Source organism: Capricornis sumatraensis, chromosome 1, assembly GCF_032405125.1.
Source record: "Capricornis sumatraensis isolate serow.1 chromosome 1, serow.2, whole genome shotgun sequence".
NCBI classification, from domain to species: Eukaryota; Metazoa; Chordata; class Mammalia; order Artiodactyla; family Bovidae; genus Capricornis; species Capricornis sumatraensis.
In genome coordinates, this window is record NC_091069.1 from 7660454 (window position 1) to 7679859 (window position 19406).

At 54.2% G+C, this 19406-nt stretch overlaps 1 protein-coding gene across 3 annotated transcripts; it reads left to right on the forward strand.

The window, feature by feature from the left end:
* Positions 1 to 806: 806 nt before the first annotated feature.
* On the forward strand, positions 807 to 17715 carry ZER1 (zyg-11 related cell cycle regulator). 3 transcript variants are annotated; one of them, XM_068977424.1, is made up of 15 exons: positions 807 to 964; positions 2254 to 2404; positions 2824 to 3260; positions 3521 to 3697; positions 4957 to 5071; positions 5216 to 5362; positions 5706 to 5879; positions 9157 to 9372; positions 10284 to 10325; positions 10481 to 10600; positions 11482 to 11597; positions 12223 to 12411; positions 13437 to 13534; positions 15666 to 15768; positions 17559 to 17715. In XM_068977424.1, exons 1-15 carry the CDS (start codon positions 807 to 809, stop codon positions 17614 to 17616), a joined length of 2301 nt encoding a protein of 766 aa, XP_068833525.1. In that variant the 3' UTR covers positions 17617 to 17715. The 3 variants fall into 3 exon arrangements, with proteins under 3 accessions (XP_068833525.1, XP_068833532.1, XP_068833538.1); XM_068977431.1 differs by having other exon boundaries at positions 5706 to 5873; XM_068977437.1 differs by lacking the exon at positions 12223 to 12411.
* The last annotated feature ends 1691 nt before the right edge of the window (positions 17716 to 19406 follow it).

Sequence of the window (19406 nt, forward strand, 5' to 3'; positions counted from 1 at the left end):
GGGAGGAGCCCTCATTCTGAATCGTATCCGGTGAGATGCGGTGATGCCCTGTCTGTTAAACCCTGGCACACAGTGAGTGTCCCCACCTCTAGACAGGGTGGGTGACACAGTAGCGGACACCCCAGTGTAGCAGGTAGCAAAAGCTGCTGTCAGCCCCACCCAAGCGCTGGGTCCCCAACACAGGCCTCGGCTCACAGACTTTGGGAAGTCACGGAGACGCTCCACCGAGGCCCCCTGCTCTTTGCACAGGTCAAATCACGCGTAGATGGTAGCGCATCAGAGTGGGGTGGGGCAGGGGGCGCAGTGGAGGGAGGAGTCAGGAGTCCTGGGCCCTGGCCCTGCTGAGCTGCTGAATTTGGGTTTTTGGTTTTAATTTTTGCTCATTTGTTTGGCTGCGTTGGGTCTTCACGTTGGCGTGCGGGCCTCTCTCTTGTTGTGACCTCTAAAGCATAGCCTCCGTAGTGCAGCATGTGGGCTCGGTTTGCTCCACAGCTTGTGGGATCTTTGTTCCCTGACCAGGGATCAAACCCGTGTCCCCTGCATTGGAGGACAAATTCTCAGTCACTGAACCACCAGGGAAGTCCCTAAACTGCTCAATTTGTATGTGCCTTCCAGGCACCTTGGCTTTACTACTCAGAGAGCGGCCAGACCTAGGGCAGCTGGGGTCCTGGCCCTTGCCCGTGGCTCGCTTAACTTCTTTACCCTTCCCCAGGCCGCAGCTCTGCCAATGATCCTGTGAGTATCAGGGCATCACTGTTGCCCCTGGGGGCCCCTCTCCCAGTGTGGCCCACCTGCCGGCTCCCAGCATGGCGTCCGACACCCCCGAGTCCCTGATGGCCCTCTGCACCGACTTCTGCCTGCGCAACCTGGACGGCACCTTGGGCTACCTGCTGGACAAGGAGACCCTGCGGCTGCATCCAGACATCTTCCTGCCCAGCGAGATCTGTGACCGGCTCGTCAACGAGTAAGCAGGCGCAGGGCTGGGGCAGGGCCCGAGCCTCGGCATGGATGTGTGCAGAGAGGTTGGGAGTCCTGCGTGTGCCCCCTTGGGGGTGTGCACGCACGTGGCTCTCCATGGGTGCAGGAGAGCACTGGCCTGTCTGTATCCATCAAGTTGTCATTGCGCATGTTGGTATGTGTGTGGTAGGGTGTGCACGTAAAGGAATGTGTGTGCCCACACGTGGGTTGCTGGTGCACAGGGCAGGTTTGAGTGTGAAACTGCCAGTTTGCATTAAAAGGATGTAGAAACTTCTTACGTAAATGAAGGAGGTACTTGCTGTCCTGTGTGTGTGTGTGCACGTGTGTCCATGCATGTGTGTATGTGTATGTGCCTGTGCACACATGTCTCTGCGTGAACCTGAACATGTATTACATGTTTACACACCAGTACCTGACTGCTTGACCCCTGAACAGGGATGAGATCATTCGGAAACGCTCTCTGTGACTTCTCCAAGGGACTCCCCACTAGTAGAGACTCCTAGAAGAGTAATAGCCATGCCTGACTTCTCGGGGTTCGGTCCAGGTTACCCAGAGGGAAATGGTTAGCCCAGAAAGTTGCCTATAAAAGTGGGAACCTGTGTGTGACCCAAGAGCCCAGCTCGTAAAAAGTGTTCTGAGTGTCTAATGTAGATTGGGCACTAGATTAGACACTGTGCAGACCAGAGTTGTGTCCATTTTACAGGTAAAGGCACTGAGGTCTGGGGAAGTTCAGTTACTTGTGTGAAGTTGCCCAGGTAGTGAACATCCAATCCAAGATTTAGATTCTAGAGTGTTTGACTCCACAGCTTTTCCCACCAGTCCAGGATTCTTGCCTCCACTGGTGTCTCAGCAGAACTATTACTGAATGCTTGCCCTGTACCCAGCTCAGAGCTCCAGACCACTCGGCTCAGTCTTGCTGTTGGATGGGGTCCTGAGAGGGACTGATCAAGGAATCAGAAGCTGGCTTAAAGAAGACAGGGAATGCAGATATGCATGTTCGTTACAGAAGTGTCTACAGTTTAGTGGGGAAGAGCTTGGGATTTGCCAGTGATAAGAGGCCCTTCATCACTAGTTAGTTTACTTTTGGACTCCTGGGTCCTGGGGCCACCCGTAAACTCACCAGTCAGGTGCTCAGGATCCAACCAGGTACTATGAGGAGAAGGAGATGGAGGTTGTTGCTGGGATGATCAGGGAAGTCTTGGCAGGGGAGGCTTGTGCTGGATCTTGGAGGGAGGGCGAGGGGCCTTCCTTGAACCAGGCTTCCTTCCCTCCCAGGTACGTGGAGCTGGTCAACGCTGCCTGCAACTTTGAACCGCATGAGAGCTTCTTCAGCCTCTTCTCCGACCCCCGCAGCACCCGCCTCACCCGCATCCACCTCCGCGAGGACCTGGTGCAAGACCAGGACCTGGAGGCCATTCGCAAGCAGGTGAGACCTGGTCGTTCAGGCCCCGGGCACGGCCATGGGAGGCCGCCCCAGGACAGGCAGGCAGGGAGTCGGAGCAGGAATCCCAAGGCCCTGCCAGCACCCTTCCTATTGTGCACGCGTATGTCCTCACTAAGTCAAGTCTGACTCTTTGTGACCCCATGGACCGTAGCCCGCCAGACTTCTCTATCCATAGGATTCTCCAGGCAAGAAGACTGGAGTGGGTAATTATGCCCTCCTCCAGGTGATTTCCCAATCCAGGGATCAAACCCTCATCTCCTGCAGCTCCTGCTCTGCAGGCATAGTACCACTGAGCCGCCAGGGAAGCCCCCTATTGTGCAGACCCCTCCCCAATCCCACCTGTGGCCCAGGGCCAGGGTAGGGGTAGGCGGAGGTGATGACGGGGCTATCCCCGCCACCAGGACCTGGTGGAGCTGTACCTGACCAACTGTGAGAAGCTGTCCGCCAAGAGCCTGCAGACGCTAAGGAGCTTCAGCCACACCCTGGTATCCCTGAGCCTCTTTGGCTGCGCGAACATCTTCTATGAGGAGGAGAACCCCGGGGGCTGCGAAGACGAGTGCCTTGTCAACCCCACCTGCCAGGTGCTGGTCAAGGACTTTACCTTCGAGGGCTTCAGCCGCCTGCGCTTCCTCAACCTGGGCCGCATGATCGACGGGGTCCCCGTGGAGTCCCTGCTGCGGCCCCTCAACTCGCTGGCTGCCTTGGACCTCTCGGGCATCCAGACGAGCGATGCAGCCTTCCTCACCCAGTGGAAAGACAGCCTGGTGTCCCTTGTGCTCTACAACATGGACCTGTCGGACGACCACATCCGTGTCATTGTCCAGCTGCACAAGCTGCGGTGAGCTCTGAGCTCGCGGGGTTGGCGCGGGGAGGTGGGGGTCAGCAGTCCCAGAAGGTTCCTGAGCCCCCGGCCAGGCGGCACATGGGTCTAGAAGAGACAGTCCCATGCTCTATGCCCCCTGTTCTAGCTGGATCAGGGCTGTTCAGGGCGCCTGGGTCGGCTGTGGCAGGGGCCTCGGACTGAAGCAGCAGGAGCCTACGAGGCAGCCCCAGCCTGTGTCCAGACCTGACCCATGACCCCCCTGCCCCAACCTCCAGACACCTGGACATCTCCCGAGACCGCCTCTCCAGCTATTACAAGTTCAAGCTGACCCGCAAGGTGCTGAGCCTCTTCGTGCAGAAGCTGGGGAACCTGATGTCCTTGGACATCTCCGGCCACATGATCCTGGAGAACTGCAGCATCTCCAGGACGGACGAGGAAGCAGGACAGACCAGGTGGGCCCCACCTGCCCTGCTCGCGAGCGGGTGGCATCCAACAAGCGTTGACCAGGCGCCCCTCTGCCACGCGCTGTGCTGATGAGGAAGAAACAAATCAGGCCCTCTCGCGAGGGTATGAGCTATTGGGGACAGGCAGGTCATCACTGGGGCTGCGGTAGGGGCAACACGGGGCTCCGGAGTGGCCCCGAGGATCAGAAGGAAGGAGGAGGAGGCGTGGCATCCAGGCTGTGCCGAAAGCTCAGTCTTGAGTTTGCCAAAGACGTCTACCACAGCGCTCTAGCGGAGAGAACAGCATGTGCAGAGGCTGGAGGCGTGAGCACAGGGAGTGACTGGGAGGCTGCAGCACTCAGACGGCCTGAGCCACGCGGCGGTGGTCACGGGAGGCCGCCGGCCCCACCACTCGTTAGGGGTTACTGCTGGCAGGCTGGGCCCTGGGTTGGTCGGGTGAGAGAGCTGATTCAGAGCCCCCTCTAGCTGTCTTTGGTCTTTTTTTTTTTTTTTTTTTAATATTTATTTACTTATCTGGCTGTGTTGAGTCTTAGTTGCGGCATCTGGGCATATGGGATCTTAGTTCCCCAACCAGGGATCAAACCCATCTCCCCTACACGGCAAGGCAGATTCTTAACCACTGGATCACTAGGGAAGTCCCTGGTGTGTTTTTCTTTTTTAATTGTAGTATAACTGCTTTAAAATATTGGGTTAGTTTCTGCTATACAACAAAGTGAGTTGCTATATGTATACATATGTCCCCCGTTACTGTCGTTGGTCTTAAGCCCTCCCCCGAGCCTGGACTGGAGTGGAGTTTGGAGTTTGGTTAATGGGCATAACATTCCTGGCTGTTGCGGGAGCCTAAAGGTGACATGCCCTCCCTGGAACGGCAAGCAGGATTGGCTGCAACAGTTAATCTCCCATCCCACATGTTCTCTACAGTGTTGACCTTGTCACCCTCCCATCAAGAGGTGGGGTCTGTCTGTCTTCTGCCTTTTTTTTTGACCATACCACAAGACATGTGGGATCTTAGTTCCCCAACCAGGGATCAAACCTGTGCCCCCTGCAGTGGAAGCGTAGAATCTTAACCAGGAGACCACCAGGGAAGTCCTCTACTGCCTTTAAATAAAAAATAGACGCGGCTAGAGGGCCTAGCAGAGGGCCCCAAGGAAACGTGCTTCGCCACCCCCAGGGAGAGGCTCTCCTTGGGCTGGATCCAGGGCCGCCGCGGGCCCCACGCCACTGATGCCAGCACCCTCTCCCCTCAGCACTGAGCCTTCCAAGAGCAGCATCATGCCTTTCCGGGCCCTGAAGAGGCCACTGCAGTTCCTTGGGCTCTTCGAGACCTCCCTGTGCCGCCTGACGCACATTCCGGCCTACAAAGTGAGAGGGGGGCCTGGGGAGGGGAGGACCAGGCGCCCCAGGACAAAGGAGGGGGTGTCCGCCCTGGGGTTAGAGATGGAATTAGGGTCAGGCATCCTACCCCTTGGCCATTTCCGGGATGTTCTGAGCATGCTCCATCTCCAGGTGAGTGGTGACAAAAACGAGGAGCAGGTGCTGAATGCCATCGAGGCCTACACGGAGCACCGGCCGGAGATCACCTCACGGGCCATCAACCTGCTTTTCGACATCGCACGCATCGAACGCTGCAACCAACTTCTGCGGGCCCTGAAGGTCAGCACCAACCCTGGAGGGCCCTCTGAGGGTCTCCAGTTCGTTCTCCCCCATCCCCTCCTCAACCATCCCCCTCCTCCTTCCCAGGACACTGGCCATCCCACCCCCCGAACCCCAACCCCGTCTCTCAGTGCCTCCCTTGGCCCAGCACTAACCCTGTCCCAGGACCATGGCCGACCCCAGTTTCTGCCTCCCAACCCCGACTCCTGCCCTCAGGGAGCAGGATCGGGCTAAGCCCTGCCCCAGAGGACCTGTCCAAGCCCCCGCACCCTGCCCCAGGCCTGTCCCTGCATACCTGCAGCAGGCCTGGCCAACCCCTGGCCCATGCCCTGTCTTGGTACAGCTGGTCATCACGGCCCTCAAGTGCCACAAGTATGACAAGAACATCCAGGTGACCGGCAGCGCCGCCCTTTTCTACCTGACCAATTCCGAGTACCGCTCAGAGCAGAGCGTCAAGCTGCGCCGGCAGGTCATCCAGGTGGTGCTGAATGGCATGGAATCCTACCAGGAGGTGACGGTGAGCCCCTGCCCGCTGCCCGCTCTGGCCCCTCTCCCTGTGTCCCAGCCTCGCCAGCAGGCTCGCCAATCCCCCGGGTGCCCTGCTTGCTCTCCCCCTTTCTCTCCTGGCTCTGTCCCGCCCCTCTGCCAACCCTCCCTTTCCTGCGGCATCACTCCCAGTCTCTGGGACCGGGCATTCAGGGCCCCCTGACCTGACCCCACCCGAGTCTGTCTCCCACCCTGCCCTCCCCCAGGGGCCCCGGGCCTTTGCTCCTGCTTGTTCCTTAGCGCTTCTTCCCAGTGATGCTCTGCTGGGGTGGGTGGGTTTTTTTTTTTTTCCAATAGCTGCTTTTGTTATAAAAGTAATCAAGTTTTTTATTGGAGAAAAATTACAATTATGGGTATAAAGGAGGGGAAAAAAAGCCATAATTTCGGCACACAGAGATAGCCACTGTTAACATCCTTCTGGCTTTTAGTCTATGCATAATTATTGAGTAAACAGGACCATCCTGTGCGTCCTATAACATGGGTTTTCATTTCAGCAGCATCTTGTGAATGTGAATATCTCCCATATCAACAAATGGTTTACAACAAAATTTGAAGAGTCATGTTTCTTTTCTGATGACAAAAAGTGAGCTCCCTAATGCTTAGAAAACAAATTTAAGTAACAGAAAATGTCTAAGACTAACTAAAAAGTGAAAGTGCCAATCCTAGCGCTCCTCCCCTGGGGCAGCTGGTTTTAACAGTTCAGCTTCCTAATTGTTGATGTCAGCACCGTGTGCAGCGCCTCCTCCAGGGAGAGGCTGCCCTGGTGCTGACTCTGCTGGGGACTTGGAGGCCATGGCCAAGCCCCATCCCCATGGAGTAGTCAGAGGGGCTCCCCCCAGTACGTGGGCTGCACTGACTGAGTCAGCCCCACGGTTGAACATTTTAGGTTGCTGTTAACATTTTGCTCTTTCTTCTTTTTTTTTTTAATTCGAATGTGCCAGCTCTTAGTTGTGATTAAGCGGCATCTTATTTGCAGTTTGCGGGATTTAGTTTCCTGACCAGGGATTGAACCTGGGTCCCCTGCATTGGAAACTCAGAATCTTACCCAGTGGACCACCAGGGAAACCCCCATGTTTTGCACTTTCAAATTAGGCTTTGCTGAATACATGTAAGCCATGCTTGTTATGAGACTTGTTGGAAAGGAGAACTGCTGGAGCAGTGGGTCTGTGTATTTCTAAAGCATTTGGTGTATATTCTTGCATCGTCCTCCAGAAAGCTCTGGTGGGGATGCAGCCTCTGCAGGAGTGAGGAGGCCCCCTTTCCCACTAACTCCCAACTCCAGACTTGAGAGCAACTTTTTCCTTTGTTGAGATAGATTTTATCATCAGGTAAAAGGGTTGTCTTTTTTTCCCCACCTTGGCCGTGCTATGCAGCATGTGGAATCTCAGTTCCCCAACCAGGGCCTGAACCTGTGTCCTCTGCATTGGAAGCACAGATTAACCACTGGATCACCGGGGAGGTCCCAGGGGTGTCTTTATCTTTTTTTTTTTAAAGAAAAAAGAATGCTAGGTGAAGACTTGCAAATTAATAAACTAATTCAAAGAAATAGAAATTAATAAAAACCACTTTTTGACTGGGGAGATTGATGATACCCATTGATGAAGGCCAGGGGAAGAGCACATTCCCACTTTCCACTGGTGAGGAAAGCCTTGGACAGCCTCTTCATGGGGCAGCTGGCAGAACCTGCCAGAACTGTAAGCACACTTACCTTTTGGCCTAGGTATTCCACAGTTAAGAGATATGCATAAAGGAAATATATATATATACATTCACCCTTTCTGATACATAGAAGTCAGAGGAAACCCAAAGCATTCAACAATAGGGGCCTGGCCCTGCAGAGCAGTGTTAGATCCACTCACATTGTGGGATATGATGGTCAATCTGTACATCCTAACATGGATGACCCTGTGGGTGGACAAGTGAAGAAACGTTTTCGACCATTGTGGATAAAACCACTTTCACCCTTCCTCTCCCCATATTTGTATTTCCATGGTAGAGAAATCTTGATGGTGGTGCACCAAACTTTTAATAGGGATTACTTCTGAAGAATAAAGTGAGGGACTTTTACTTTCTGCTCAGATAATGTTATTTGAATGTTTCACAGTGAGTAAGTATTGCTTCTATAATTTAAAATAATTTTTTCCCCAAATTACAAAATGTGTGTATATTATGAGGGGAAGGACAGAGTTAACGAGGGTTCGGCAGTGTTAGTTGCTCAGTCATGTCCGACTCTTTGCAACCCTGTGGACTATAGCCCACCAGGCTCCTCTGTCCATGGAATTCTCCAGGCAAGAATACTGGAGTGGGTCGCCATTCCCCTTCTCCAGGGGATCTTCCCGCCCCAGGGATCAAACCCAGGTTGGTAATATTCTCTAATCTACATAAGTAATGAAGTGTGGTGAACTTCCAGTATCTAATGAGAAAGGATGGTGGGAAGTTAAATTATGAGGAAAATGTGCCAAGAATACTATGAAAATTTAAAAAAATAACCCACAGATAACACAAAAAGAAATCGAGGGGGTGAAGCAACTGGAACCTTCCTGTGCTGCTGGTGGGAGTGTCAACTGGTACAGCCACTGTGAGAACATTCTGGAGTTACCTGGTAAAGCTGAAGACATGCACACCTTGTCGCCCAGAAGCTCCACCCCACCTGTGGGTCGCCCTGGAGGAGCCCACACATGTGGCTGCCATGAAGGAGCCAGACACCAAAGTCTACCCAGGTGTCCACCAGCAGTGTGCTAGATGAATCAATTGGAATTCTACACTGCAAATGAAAAAACGAGACATGCATTTCACCTACTAACGACAACATGGTTGATCTCAACAAAGCTGCAGTGGAATAAGAAGCTACAAGTTGCTAGAGAATCTTTCATATGGAAAGGCCGGGATAGGGCCGTCTCGCAGGGAGGGCTTACGATCAGGAAGGAACGCACGGGGGACTTCTGGCTGCCGGCAGTGTCCTTTCTCCTAACCGAGATGGTGGTTCCATGGTTGTTGAAAAGTTCATTTGCTAAATAATTATTTGGGAAACTATACCTTGGTATTTTACACCCCCTACTCTGTATATTATAGTTCACTTTTTTTTTAATGTTAAAAAAAATAAACAGCCTCTTAGTCTCTCTCCTCTTCCAGAAAGCCTTCCTGGACTGCCACAGCTCTGGACGATCCCACGCTTCTAGAGAGACTCTCGGGTCCGGTTTCCAGGGCCACCCCTGACCATGCTCCGCTTGTCTCCTGGCCTCACCCAGGTCCAGCGGAACTGCTGCCTGACGCTCTGCAACTTCAGCATCCCGGAGGAGCTGGAGTTCCAGTACCGCCGCGTCAACGAGCTCCTGCTCAGCATCCTCAACCCCACGCGGCAGGACGAGTCGATCCAGCGCATCGCCGTGCACCTGTGCAACGCCCTGGTCTGCCAGGTGGACAATGACCACAAGGAGGCCGTGGGCAAGATGGGCTTTGTTGTGGTGCGTGCAGGGGGGCACTGCCCTTCCCTCCTCCCCTCCCTGTCTCTTCCAGAGCCCCTCTGCTGAAAGGGTGGATTTGGGATTCACATCCTAGCAGTGAACATTGTTTCTGACCTTATATTTCCTCCACCTAGAACTCTGTCATTCTCTCCCAGCCTCTCCAGTGTCCCGGGAGGTCCCACTGTACTCCTGCCTGCTCAGACCAGGTGCCCCTGTTAAGTCTTCCCAGCTGGGATTAAAGAAGTATCTGAGGGACTAGCTGTTTAACGTCAGCCTCCTCCCTGGGTGTGAGCTCCATGGGGAGAGACACCATGCTACATCCTTCCATCATCCTGTCCCCAGCACTTCCTAGCACAGCGCCCAGCACACAATGGGGGAGATGATCAATATTTGCTGGAGAAGGGAAGGGAAGAATGAGGGAGGCACCTCCAGTCTCCTTCCAGTCATCGCTGGGGAGGCTGAAGTCCACAGGGTGGGAGGTGCCCAAAGCTGGGCAGGTCAGGGTTGCGCCAGGTCTCCTAATGCTAAGTACCAGGTCTGTGGGTTGCACTTCTTCGAACAGCCTCCCAAATAGAGAGGCAGGGTGTTTTTTTATTTTAATATTTGTGTATTCGGCTGTGTCGGTTCCTGGCTGCGGCAGGCTCAGTAGTTGTGGTGCTCAGGCTTAGTTGCCCCACAGCATATGGGATCTTAGTTCCTTAACCAGGGATCAAACCCATGTCCCCTGCATTGGAAGGCGGATCCCCAGCCACTGGGCCACCAGGGTAGCGCCTAGAGAGGCAGCTGTGTCAGGAGGTGCTGACAGGAATGGAGTAACTGACTCCTCTCCATCTTGGTTCTGGGAGGACACAGTAGCTCTTGAAGCCCTGGCCACCCCCCACCCCCCCTCAAGTTCTCTTCTCTGCCCACAGACCATGCTGAAGCTGATTCAGAAGAAGCTGCTGGACAAGATAGTAAGTCGCGTCTCTGTGGAGCCACCCGCCCCGTGCCCTCGGCTGAGAGGGGACGGGTTTGCCCTGGGGGTGTGCGCCTCTGTCCGGGGACCGCCCCGCTGGGTGCCTGCGGGCCGGTCCCGGCACACCTGTGCTGAGCCCTCTCCCCGCTCCAGTGCGACCAGGTGATGGAGTTCTCCTGGAGCGCCCTGTGGAACATCACGGACGAGACGCCCGACAACTGCGAGATGTTCCTCAACTTCAACGGCATGAAGCTCTTCCTGGACTGCCTGAAGGTAGCGCCTCTCCAGCAGCAGCCGGACCCCCGCTTGGCCTCTCCTCTGTCCCCAGGTCACCTAGCTCCCCTCTCCCCGTGGTTCCCATGGAAGGGCAGTGGGGCCCGTTCAGACCCACCAGCCCAGGATGTGCTGTGGAGGTCTTCCCTGACCCAGATGGCCTGGCTGGGCCTCTCTTAGAGCCCCCCCACCAAGGGCATCCCCAGGCGGCGCTGGTGGTAAAGGACCCGCCTGCCAGCGCAGGAGACAGAAGGAATGGGCTCGATCCCAAGTTGGGAAGAGCCACTGGAGGAGGAAATGGCAACCCATGCCAGCATTGCCTGGAGAATTCCATGGACAGAGGAGCCTGGCAGGCTACAGTCCGTGGGGTTGCAGAGTTGGACACGACTGAAGTGACTTAACACACAACACACACTCCAAGGAAAAACCCAAACCGGTCTCTCAGTGTGGTTGCTCCAACTGCCTAGGTCTGACCAGAGTCCACTGGGGTGTCAGCTGGACAGAATTCTGTCCAATAGGATGACCTCTTCATCCTAAAACTCATTCTTTATTTTCTTGCTTTAGTTTCCAAAAGGATTCCCTGAAGCTTAATATTTCAAGTTTTTGTAAATAGAATCATGTTTGTCCTATCCATAATTTTATAGGTCACCTCTGCACACTCAGCCTTTGAGTTTGTGGCATGGAGCCCCACCGTGTTAATCCCTTGTAGTGTATACGTAGCACTGTCCTAGGCATACTGGGAGGTAGGAGGGCAGCAAATTGCACCCTCTCTTTGTCCAGTAGAAATGGCTGGACAGGTGCTCATAAAGCTTCCAGGTCACCAGCATCAGACACAAATCAGGTACTCGCTGCTCCGACCCGAATGGCTCTTCTCTTGCCAGGAGTTCCCGGAGAAGCAGGAGCTGCATCGGAATATGCTGGGACTCTTGGGGAATGTGGCAGAGGTGAAGGAGCTACGGCCCCAGCTAATGACTTCCCAGTTCATCAGTGTCTTCAGGTTGGTACTTTGCTCCTTTCCCTTTTCTCCTTGGCTGCCAGGATGCTCAGAGCTCTAATCAGTGCTCAATTGTAGCAACTGCTGTCAGTTTAGGTTTCTGTTAGGAGTGTCACCTTCACTCTATGGTGCAGGTTCTTATCCTTTGAACCCTCCATAAATGGTCCCCTTGTAGCGATATCTTATCTTAAATGACCTCAGATTCCCTTTAGAAGTCATTTGGGGGAGGCTTCCCTAGGGTTCCAGTGGTTAGAACTCCACACTTCCAATGCAGGGGGTGTGGGTTTGATCCCTGGTTCAGGGAACTAAGATACTGCATGCCACACAGCATGGCCAAAAAAAAATTTTTTTAATGAAAAAGAAGTCATGGGAAATTCCCTGTCGGTTGAGTGGTTAAGACTCAGCACTTTCACTGTCAAGGGCCCAGGTTCAAGCCCTGGACAGGAAACTAAGATCCCACAAGGTGTGCAGCACAGCCAAAAAAAAAAAAAATGGCATCTAGGTGTGGATAATAAGTGATAGAGAAATAAATAGTCTCTCTGGCATCTAATCTATTAGTTGAAGTCAGCAGCCTGTATCTGAAGTGGGCCTGGGGGATCAGGACTCCATTTTTCTCCGTTCTTGGTAGCAACCTGCTGGAGAGCAAGGCAGATGGAATTGAGGTTTCCTACAATGCCTGCGGCGTCCTCTCCCACATCATGTTTGATGGGCCCAAGGCCTGGGGCATCTGTGAACCCCAGCGGGAGGAGGTGGAGGAGCGCATGTGGGCAGCCATCCAGAGCTGGGACATCAACTCACGGAGAAACATCAATTACAGGTGCGGGGGCTGTGGACGCGGGGTCAGTGCTGGGACAGGCCGCTCCTTCCTGAGGAGGCCTGGTCAGCGCTACTTGCCCTTCTAGTCCTGAGTTGGGTCTTTCTAACTGAGCTGTGGTCCACGGAGAGCCCACATGTGGTCCATGAGGTGTGTGAGTAAAGGCGCATACCTCACCTCTTCAGCTCGGTGCCTTTTCCCTCACATCAGCACCTGTGTACACTGAGCCTGCCATTCACAGATGCTCAGTCCATGTTCAGTTGTGAGAGAGGAAAAAAAAAAAGGAGAAAATACATAAACAATAGGAAACAAACAGAAACCATTCGTTCCTGAAAAGAGCATCCCCCTAACATTCCGGCGTCTCTCCTTCCAGCAGTTTTCTGTGCACAGATTTAACCACCTCCGTCCAGCTGGCATCAAGTCTTACTATCACATGATTGAATTTCCAGTTGCAGCTATGGGTCTCCTTCCCTGTTGTATAACTGAGTCACCTCTGTGTGCGCCTGGGCCATGGCATAGTGATTGACACTGAAGCTGAAAACCCAAATCGGGAGGAACAGGCTCGTGCTCGTGGCTTTGCCCATGCTCCAATTACCGTCCGTTCAGAGGAGAGAGGAAGTGGGATCACTGGCCTGGGGAGGGGGTTTGTGGGGGTCGCACGTACATCTTGCAAGCTTTTGGACCATGACTCCAGATGGCGCATAGAAGGCCATGATGGGAAGTGCAGTCACAATCTCTTCTCCTTCCCAGTGTCCTCCGCCCCTACGGCCCAGGTTGGGGCTCTCCTCCCTGCCACCATCTCTGCAACACCTGATCCGTGTTCCTCCTCCCTCATGCTCATGCCCTCTCTCACAAGGGAGCTCTCTTTGTGGAGCCTGAAATGGGCTGAAGGACCATATGCTTGCCCCCCAGCGTGTCCCCTCCATCCTGCTGGCCTGCATATTATAAGACCCTTCAGTGAGGAGGAGCCCCCAGTGCACCCTGCCAATGCCCAGCATCAAAAGTGAACTTGATTTTTCTTCCTGCAGGTCATTTGAGCCAATTCTTCGCCTCCTTCCCCAGGGCATTTCGCCTGTTAGCCAGCACTGGGCCACCTGGGCCCTCTACAACCTGGTGTCTGTCTACCGTGAGTACCCACCAGCCCCTTGGCTCCCTCATCCACCATGATCCGGGGGGAGCGCTGTGAGAGCCGGCGTCAGTGTCTGCGCCCTCCCTCACCTCTTTCTGGCATCAGTGGGACACCCAGCAGCATGGCTCGCTCCTGCCTCATCGGCAGAAGCAGGCCTGGCAGACGAGCCAGCCTATCCAGAGACCCCACACACGCCGCTTTCTCAGTATTTCCTGCTTCAGATGAGTGAATAGTCAGAAATCCTGTGCTGCGACTTCCCTGGTGGTCCAGTGGTTAAGACTCCATGCTTCCACTGCAGGGGGCACGGGTTCCATCCCTGGTCAGGAAACTGAGATCTTGCCTGCTGCACCACGCAACCAGAAAAATAGAAAATAAAAATCTCTATGCCTTCTGTAAGGCAGGATGAGACCAACCCAAACCAGAACGAACTCCTAAGGAAACAGACATCCGAGAGGCCAGGAGAGAACTTGAAAATAACTCTCACTTACTTTCTCCAAGAGAGTCCCACCTCCCTGAGAAGAGCCTGGACCGAGTCCGCCATCCAGTACCTTTCGGGGAGAGGAGGAGGAGGGTATAGCGCTGACAGACTCTGATGGCAGGCCAGGCTTGCCCCTAGTGCTCTGCTTTGCTAGCTATGTGATCTTGGGCAGGTAATTTAACCTCTCTGGGCCTTGATTTTTTCCTCTGTAAAATGGGGATAGTAATGCCTACTTCATAAGGTTGGTGGGAAAAGAGAACCAGTGGAAAGTGTTGAGCCCTAGTGCCTGGATATCGCTCAGTCCTGTTAACTGGCAGGCAGAGGGGATGAGAGTGTAGGCCCTCCGCAGAATTAGGTGGAAGTTGAAGGGGATGGACTTGAAACTTTGATGTGTCCAGACCAACTTGTTTTGTTCCTGCATATATGTGTATATGCATGGATAGCTTGCTTGGAGTGAACATTTTGGAGACCTTTTATATAAAGGTGTAAAGAGAAGGGTTGGCTTGCAAGGCATGGAACAAGGACTTTTTTTTAAGCAAAGGCAGATTCGTTGTTATTCTGAAGATTCCAAAATCATTTATGACAGCAGCAGTCACATACCTTACCAGGTGACAGGCAGCTAGATGGATGCTCCTGGGAGAGACGAGCAAACAGCTTTCTGTTTTAATAAACATTTATAAACAAACCAGAAAAAAAAAACGAAAAGAGGGCAGGCCCTGGGGGAAGGCTGCCTGTGCTTCTCTGAGCAGGCTTCTCAAGCTCTCTGGGCCTCATTTTCCCCATGTTTAAAATGGGCTAATAACAGTACTTAGCTCGTAGGATTGCTGGGGAATAAGACATGTAAAGTGCCGAGAAGAGCACGTGGCACATACCAGCTCAGCCAATCTTTTTATTATTCCTTGAGGTTAGTCTTACTAAAAAGTAGCACCTTACCTCAGAGAGGCAGCATGGCAGCTGGGAAGAGCTCTGAGCCAGGACTCGCTCTGACAGGCCTCTCAAGTGACTTCGAGGGGGCTCCTTCATTTCTCTGCACCTCAGCTCTTTCATCATTAAATGGAGATGATAAAAAATAGCTCCAGTATATTATACTATACTGTACAGCTGCTAGAAGACCACTGAAATGCCCATGTTCTCTCTGGAGTGTCTATACAGCCCTGGATCCCGAGCCCTAGAATGTTCTTTGTGGGAGTGAACCATGAAGCCCAGCAGTGGGCAGGCCTGGGTGGTTTCCTCCCGGTGGGTCCCAGAATCCCCCGGAGATATTTTGTTAAAAGTGCAGATAAATACATGTTCCTGGATCTGTTGAATCAAGACACCCCGGGGGGCGGTGCTTAGGAAGTCCTTGTTTTTACAAACACTTCTTAGAGAATAGAAGGGGCCGGAGTGGGTGATATTTGGGGGGAAATGCCACCACGAAGCGAAGGGAAGAGCCTTTCCCAAGGGATTCACCCCTCGCTTCCCACAAGTGGCCTCAGGAACTTGGCCTCGGGGCCGGGCCAACATGGCTCCAGCCCCCACACCCTCACTCAGGCCCACGTCTTCATCCCCCGTCCTGGGAGGGCCGTCCTCAGAGCAGGGGAGGGTTTCGGGGCCACAGGCTGATAGAAGTCCCACCCTGATCACGTGCTGTCTGCCCTCACCCCCCTACAGCGGACAAGTACTGCCCTCTGCTGATCAAAGAAGGCGGGATGCCCCTCCTGAGGGACATGATCAAGATGGCGACCGCGCGGCAGGAGACCAAGGAAATGGCCCGGTGAGAGACTGGCAGTGTTTCTGCCTGGAGCCTGGGCTTGGGGGAGCCAGGGACACACAGCCGGGCCCTCTCGTGGGTGGGAATGGCTAACAATGCCAGGGGCAACTCAGAGCTGAGAGTGGAGGCGGACAGCATACTGATGTCCAGCTGGGGCCTCCCTGAGTGTCGTAATGGCCAGCGCGTGGCCAGAAACTAGATGATCAAGCTCTGAACAGAGCATCGTTGCCCGTATTTGTAAGTTTTGTTTTCCTTTATTCCCAACAAATCCCGTCCTCTCATCCCTGGGCATTAGCAAGTCAGGTCAGAATTTGTCCTTATTTTTGACCAAAGACATTCCAATTAAAGAAAGGACACTATGGTAAAATGCATTCTAAGATTGGGCAGAATGCATGAGTTTCTGAACATGCAGGTCCTGGACACAGGCCTTCCGCTGCACTGTGGCTTTCACTTCCGGGTCTAAACTGTCATCTACTGGAATCTCACACCCATCAGTGCACAAGAAAGACCCTTAGGGGCGCTGCGTTTCGCTATCATCAGTGACAACCGTGCTTCCTCCAGGATCCTTTCTAGAAGGGGACGTAGTTAAGTTTACCCCTGTCTAAAGACAGTGTAGAATAGAAAGTGTCACAGTGGGGCGGAGTGAGGGGGGTGCGCCTGGAGTTCAGAGTCTCCCCAGAGAAGGACTCACTGGCTGTTTCTGCAGTTATATTTGGCAAAAGGCACTGCTTAAACATTTAATTGACAGATTTGTCTGAGTTTGAGAATGGTAGAATGAGTGGTTCTCCAACTTAACCTCCCCAAAGGATCACCTAAAAAGATTGTTAAAAATGTACAAGCCCTACCCTAGATTTTCTTTTCCAGTGAGTCTGGGCAGTGAGCCCGGGAATATGCATTGTCAACAGAGCTTCCAGGAGATTTGAGAAGCATTGGCTAAGACTGACCCATAACCTACCCCAACCACTTTGAAATCTCTGTAGGACCTGAGCTGACCAGCCTGAGGGCAGGGTGCTTAGGAGAAGTCCACAAGTCCTGCCCCACCCCAGGCATCCCTTAGCTCCTAGAAGGCAGTGTGGTGCCTCTTTGACACAAAGAGGCTGCAGTGAACATCACTCCCACCACCAACCCAGAGGCTTAGTGTGAGTAGGAAGGCTGTCCAGGGTTCAGGATGACACCTGGCAGCAGTTCTCAAGGGCCAGATGGAGTTGGATAGAGACTGGAGGTCTGAGGACGAGGGGTGGTTCCCAGCACTGCACTGGGACCTGCCCCTGCAGGATGTGGAGCCCCTGTACTTGGGCAAAGCACAGCTGCCCTCGCCCTGCCTAGACCTGCCCAGATCCTGCTAGGTCAGGATCTCTGGGTGAACCTCACATGCAACCAGTTTGGGGAGCACCAGTAGACTCAGGGGAAGAAAAAGGCCTGGGTGGGCAGGGAAACAGTGAAGGACTATGTTGCTGAAAAAGAACAGAAGGTTCTGGGGGTCAGGCCTGAGCTGATTCAGGGAAGCTCCTAACCACAGATGCCCTGGTGCTGAGACGTAGGAAGGAGGCCTGGGGAGGTAGGAAGGGGAGGACAGGGGGCTGAAGGCATTCGCGGCCACAAGTACCATTTCCTGGGTACCCCAAACACGCCCGCCACTCTGCCAGCCACTTGGCACACATCATCTCATTCAGTGTCAGCAGGATGGTTAACATTTGCCAACAAATCCAGCAGCCTGATCAGCTGAAAGGAGCTGGCTGAGCCCACCCCAGTGCAAGCCCACCCTCCAATCCTCTTTCTCCCATTGTCTCCAGCAAGGTTATTGAGCACTGCAGTAACTTTAAAGAGGAGAACATGGACACGTCCAGATAAGGCCTCCGCCCCCATGGCCCGCCACTGCTCTGGACCACGAGGTCGAGAGGAAGCGCGCTCAAGCCGCCCAGCTGGCAGATCCCTACACCCCGGGGAGCCTCCCACTGGACGAAGGGACACAGGGGAACTTTTGCACAGCCGACGCTTTTCCTTAACATTAGTGAGATATATATATTATATATATATATATATATTATTTTTTTTTGGTTAGGAAGTGTGAAGTTTTGTGTGTATGATTTCTGTACAAAAACAAAAGAAATAACCCCCTGAGTCCTTGCAGCTTCCCTGGCCATCCTCAAGCCCCTACTTTCAAAGCCTTCATCGCTGCCACACTCACTTCCACCCCTGCCAGACTAAATGCCTCTAACATTGTGAGTGTCTGGTCCGTGCCCTGTAATCTCCGACCCTGGCCTCGCTTCCCATTCAGAGAGGCAGTGGGGCCCCCAAGAGCCCACTCCAGCCTCCTAATCCGCCCACTGAAGCCTGAGAACGCCGTCTAGGTTCCTCAGTGCAGCTGATGGGGTTTGGGGATTAAAAACTAACCCCACTGGGTCTCCCCAATGCCTTGGTGCTCCTGGCTGTGGGCCTCTGGGGTAAGGAAGTGAGCCGTACCTGCCTCGGTCCAGGCAGTCCCAGCCCCAGAGGGCCTTCAAGGCGCCCAGTGGCTCTGCTGCCCTCTGGCCAGGCCTGCCTGAGGCCACGCTGCTATGGAGGCTGCGTCCTAGTCTCCCACCAGGCCCCAGGTTGTGGAAGGCCCCAGCCCAGGGCTGGTCAGAACCCGGGCAGACACCACTGCCCCTTCCGCCAAACATACCCGGAACCTGCGCACCCCACCACCCGCCTTCCGCCCTGGAAGCCAACAGCTCCAGGGGCCAGGGGCTCGCTCTCTCCCCACCCCTCATCGGCCTGCAGCCCCCACGGTGCCCAGGCACCCCACCAGCAGAACTGAGCCTGCCTCACTCGCCCCTGCCTGCCCCGTGGCCCAGAGGAGCCCACACCTTTTCTGCGGGCAGGGGGGCTCCCCACGCCAGCCTGGCGGCCACAGGCAGACACCTCCAAACCAGCATCCACCCCCTCCTGCCTTGTCCCAAGGCTTCCCCTTAGAAACCTCTGCGTTGGGTTTCAGAGAAGTGTGTGAGACACACAAATGTATCTCAAAAACACCCTGTGGTCCTCCCTTGACATCACTCCGAGTTGCTTCTCACGGCACCGACAGCGGGGAGGAGGCCCTGTCTGGAACAAGGGGCCAGGGAGCAGAGCCAACTGTAGGTGGCCCTTAGGGGGTGGCTTTTCGTCCCTCCTTCCCTGGGCCTGTGCTTTCGATTCTCCTGGCGTTCCTGCCTCCAGACAGAACAGGCAGGATGAGCAGCCCAGGGGAGAGAGAGGCACCCGGTCTTCTTCCCCTGGGGTCTTCCCCCCACACCCCAGCCCTGGGAAAGGCCAGCTGCCCTGTGGCCCCTCCGCTCAGCACACGGGCCCCATCTGCCCTCCCTTCCATGCTCACGTGGCCTGCGCCAGACCCCAGGCAGAGCTCACATCGCATTGCTTTACCAGCCGGGGCCCGGGTAAATGTCTGTACTTTGGGATGTCACAGAAATACATTTTTGTGCAAAGTGGAGAAGAGCAGAGTGTCTTTTGTGTGTGTGGAAGGGATGGGGCCATGGAGAAGAGGCCTGGGCCGGCTTGGGCGGTGGGCCTGGAGTGCAAGAGCAGTGATGGGAGGGTGCATTGGGTCAGTTTGTGGGCCCAGCCCAAGGGGACAGGTGGCAGTTTGGTCAGTTCAGTTGCTC

What these genes read in the sequence shown, in the direction of transcription:
- ZER1 (XM_068977424.1), top strand. Translation starts at nt 807, where the DNA reads ATGGCGTCCGACACCCCCGAGTCCCTGATGGCCCTCTGCACCGACTTC. An exon ending in CGGAGAAACATCAATTACAG is followed by an intron (nt 12,412 to 13,436) that starts GTGCGGGGGCTG and finishes TTCTTCCTGCAG; the next exon opens with GTCATTTGAGCCAATTCTTC. An exon ending in CAACCTGGTGTCTGTCTACC is followed by an intron (nt 13,535 to 15,665) that starts GTGAGTACCCAC and finishes ACCCCCCTACAG; the next exon opens with CGGACAAGTACTGCCCTCTG.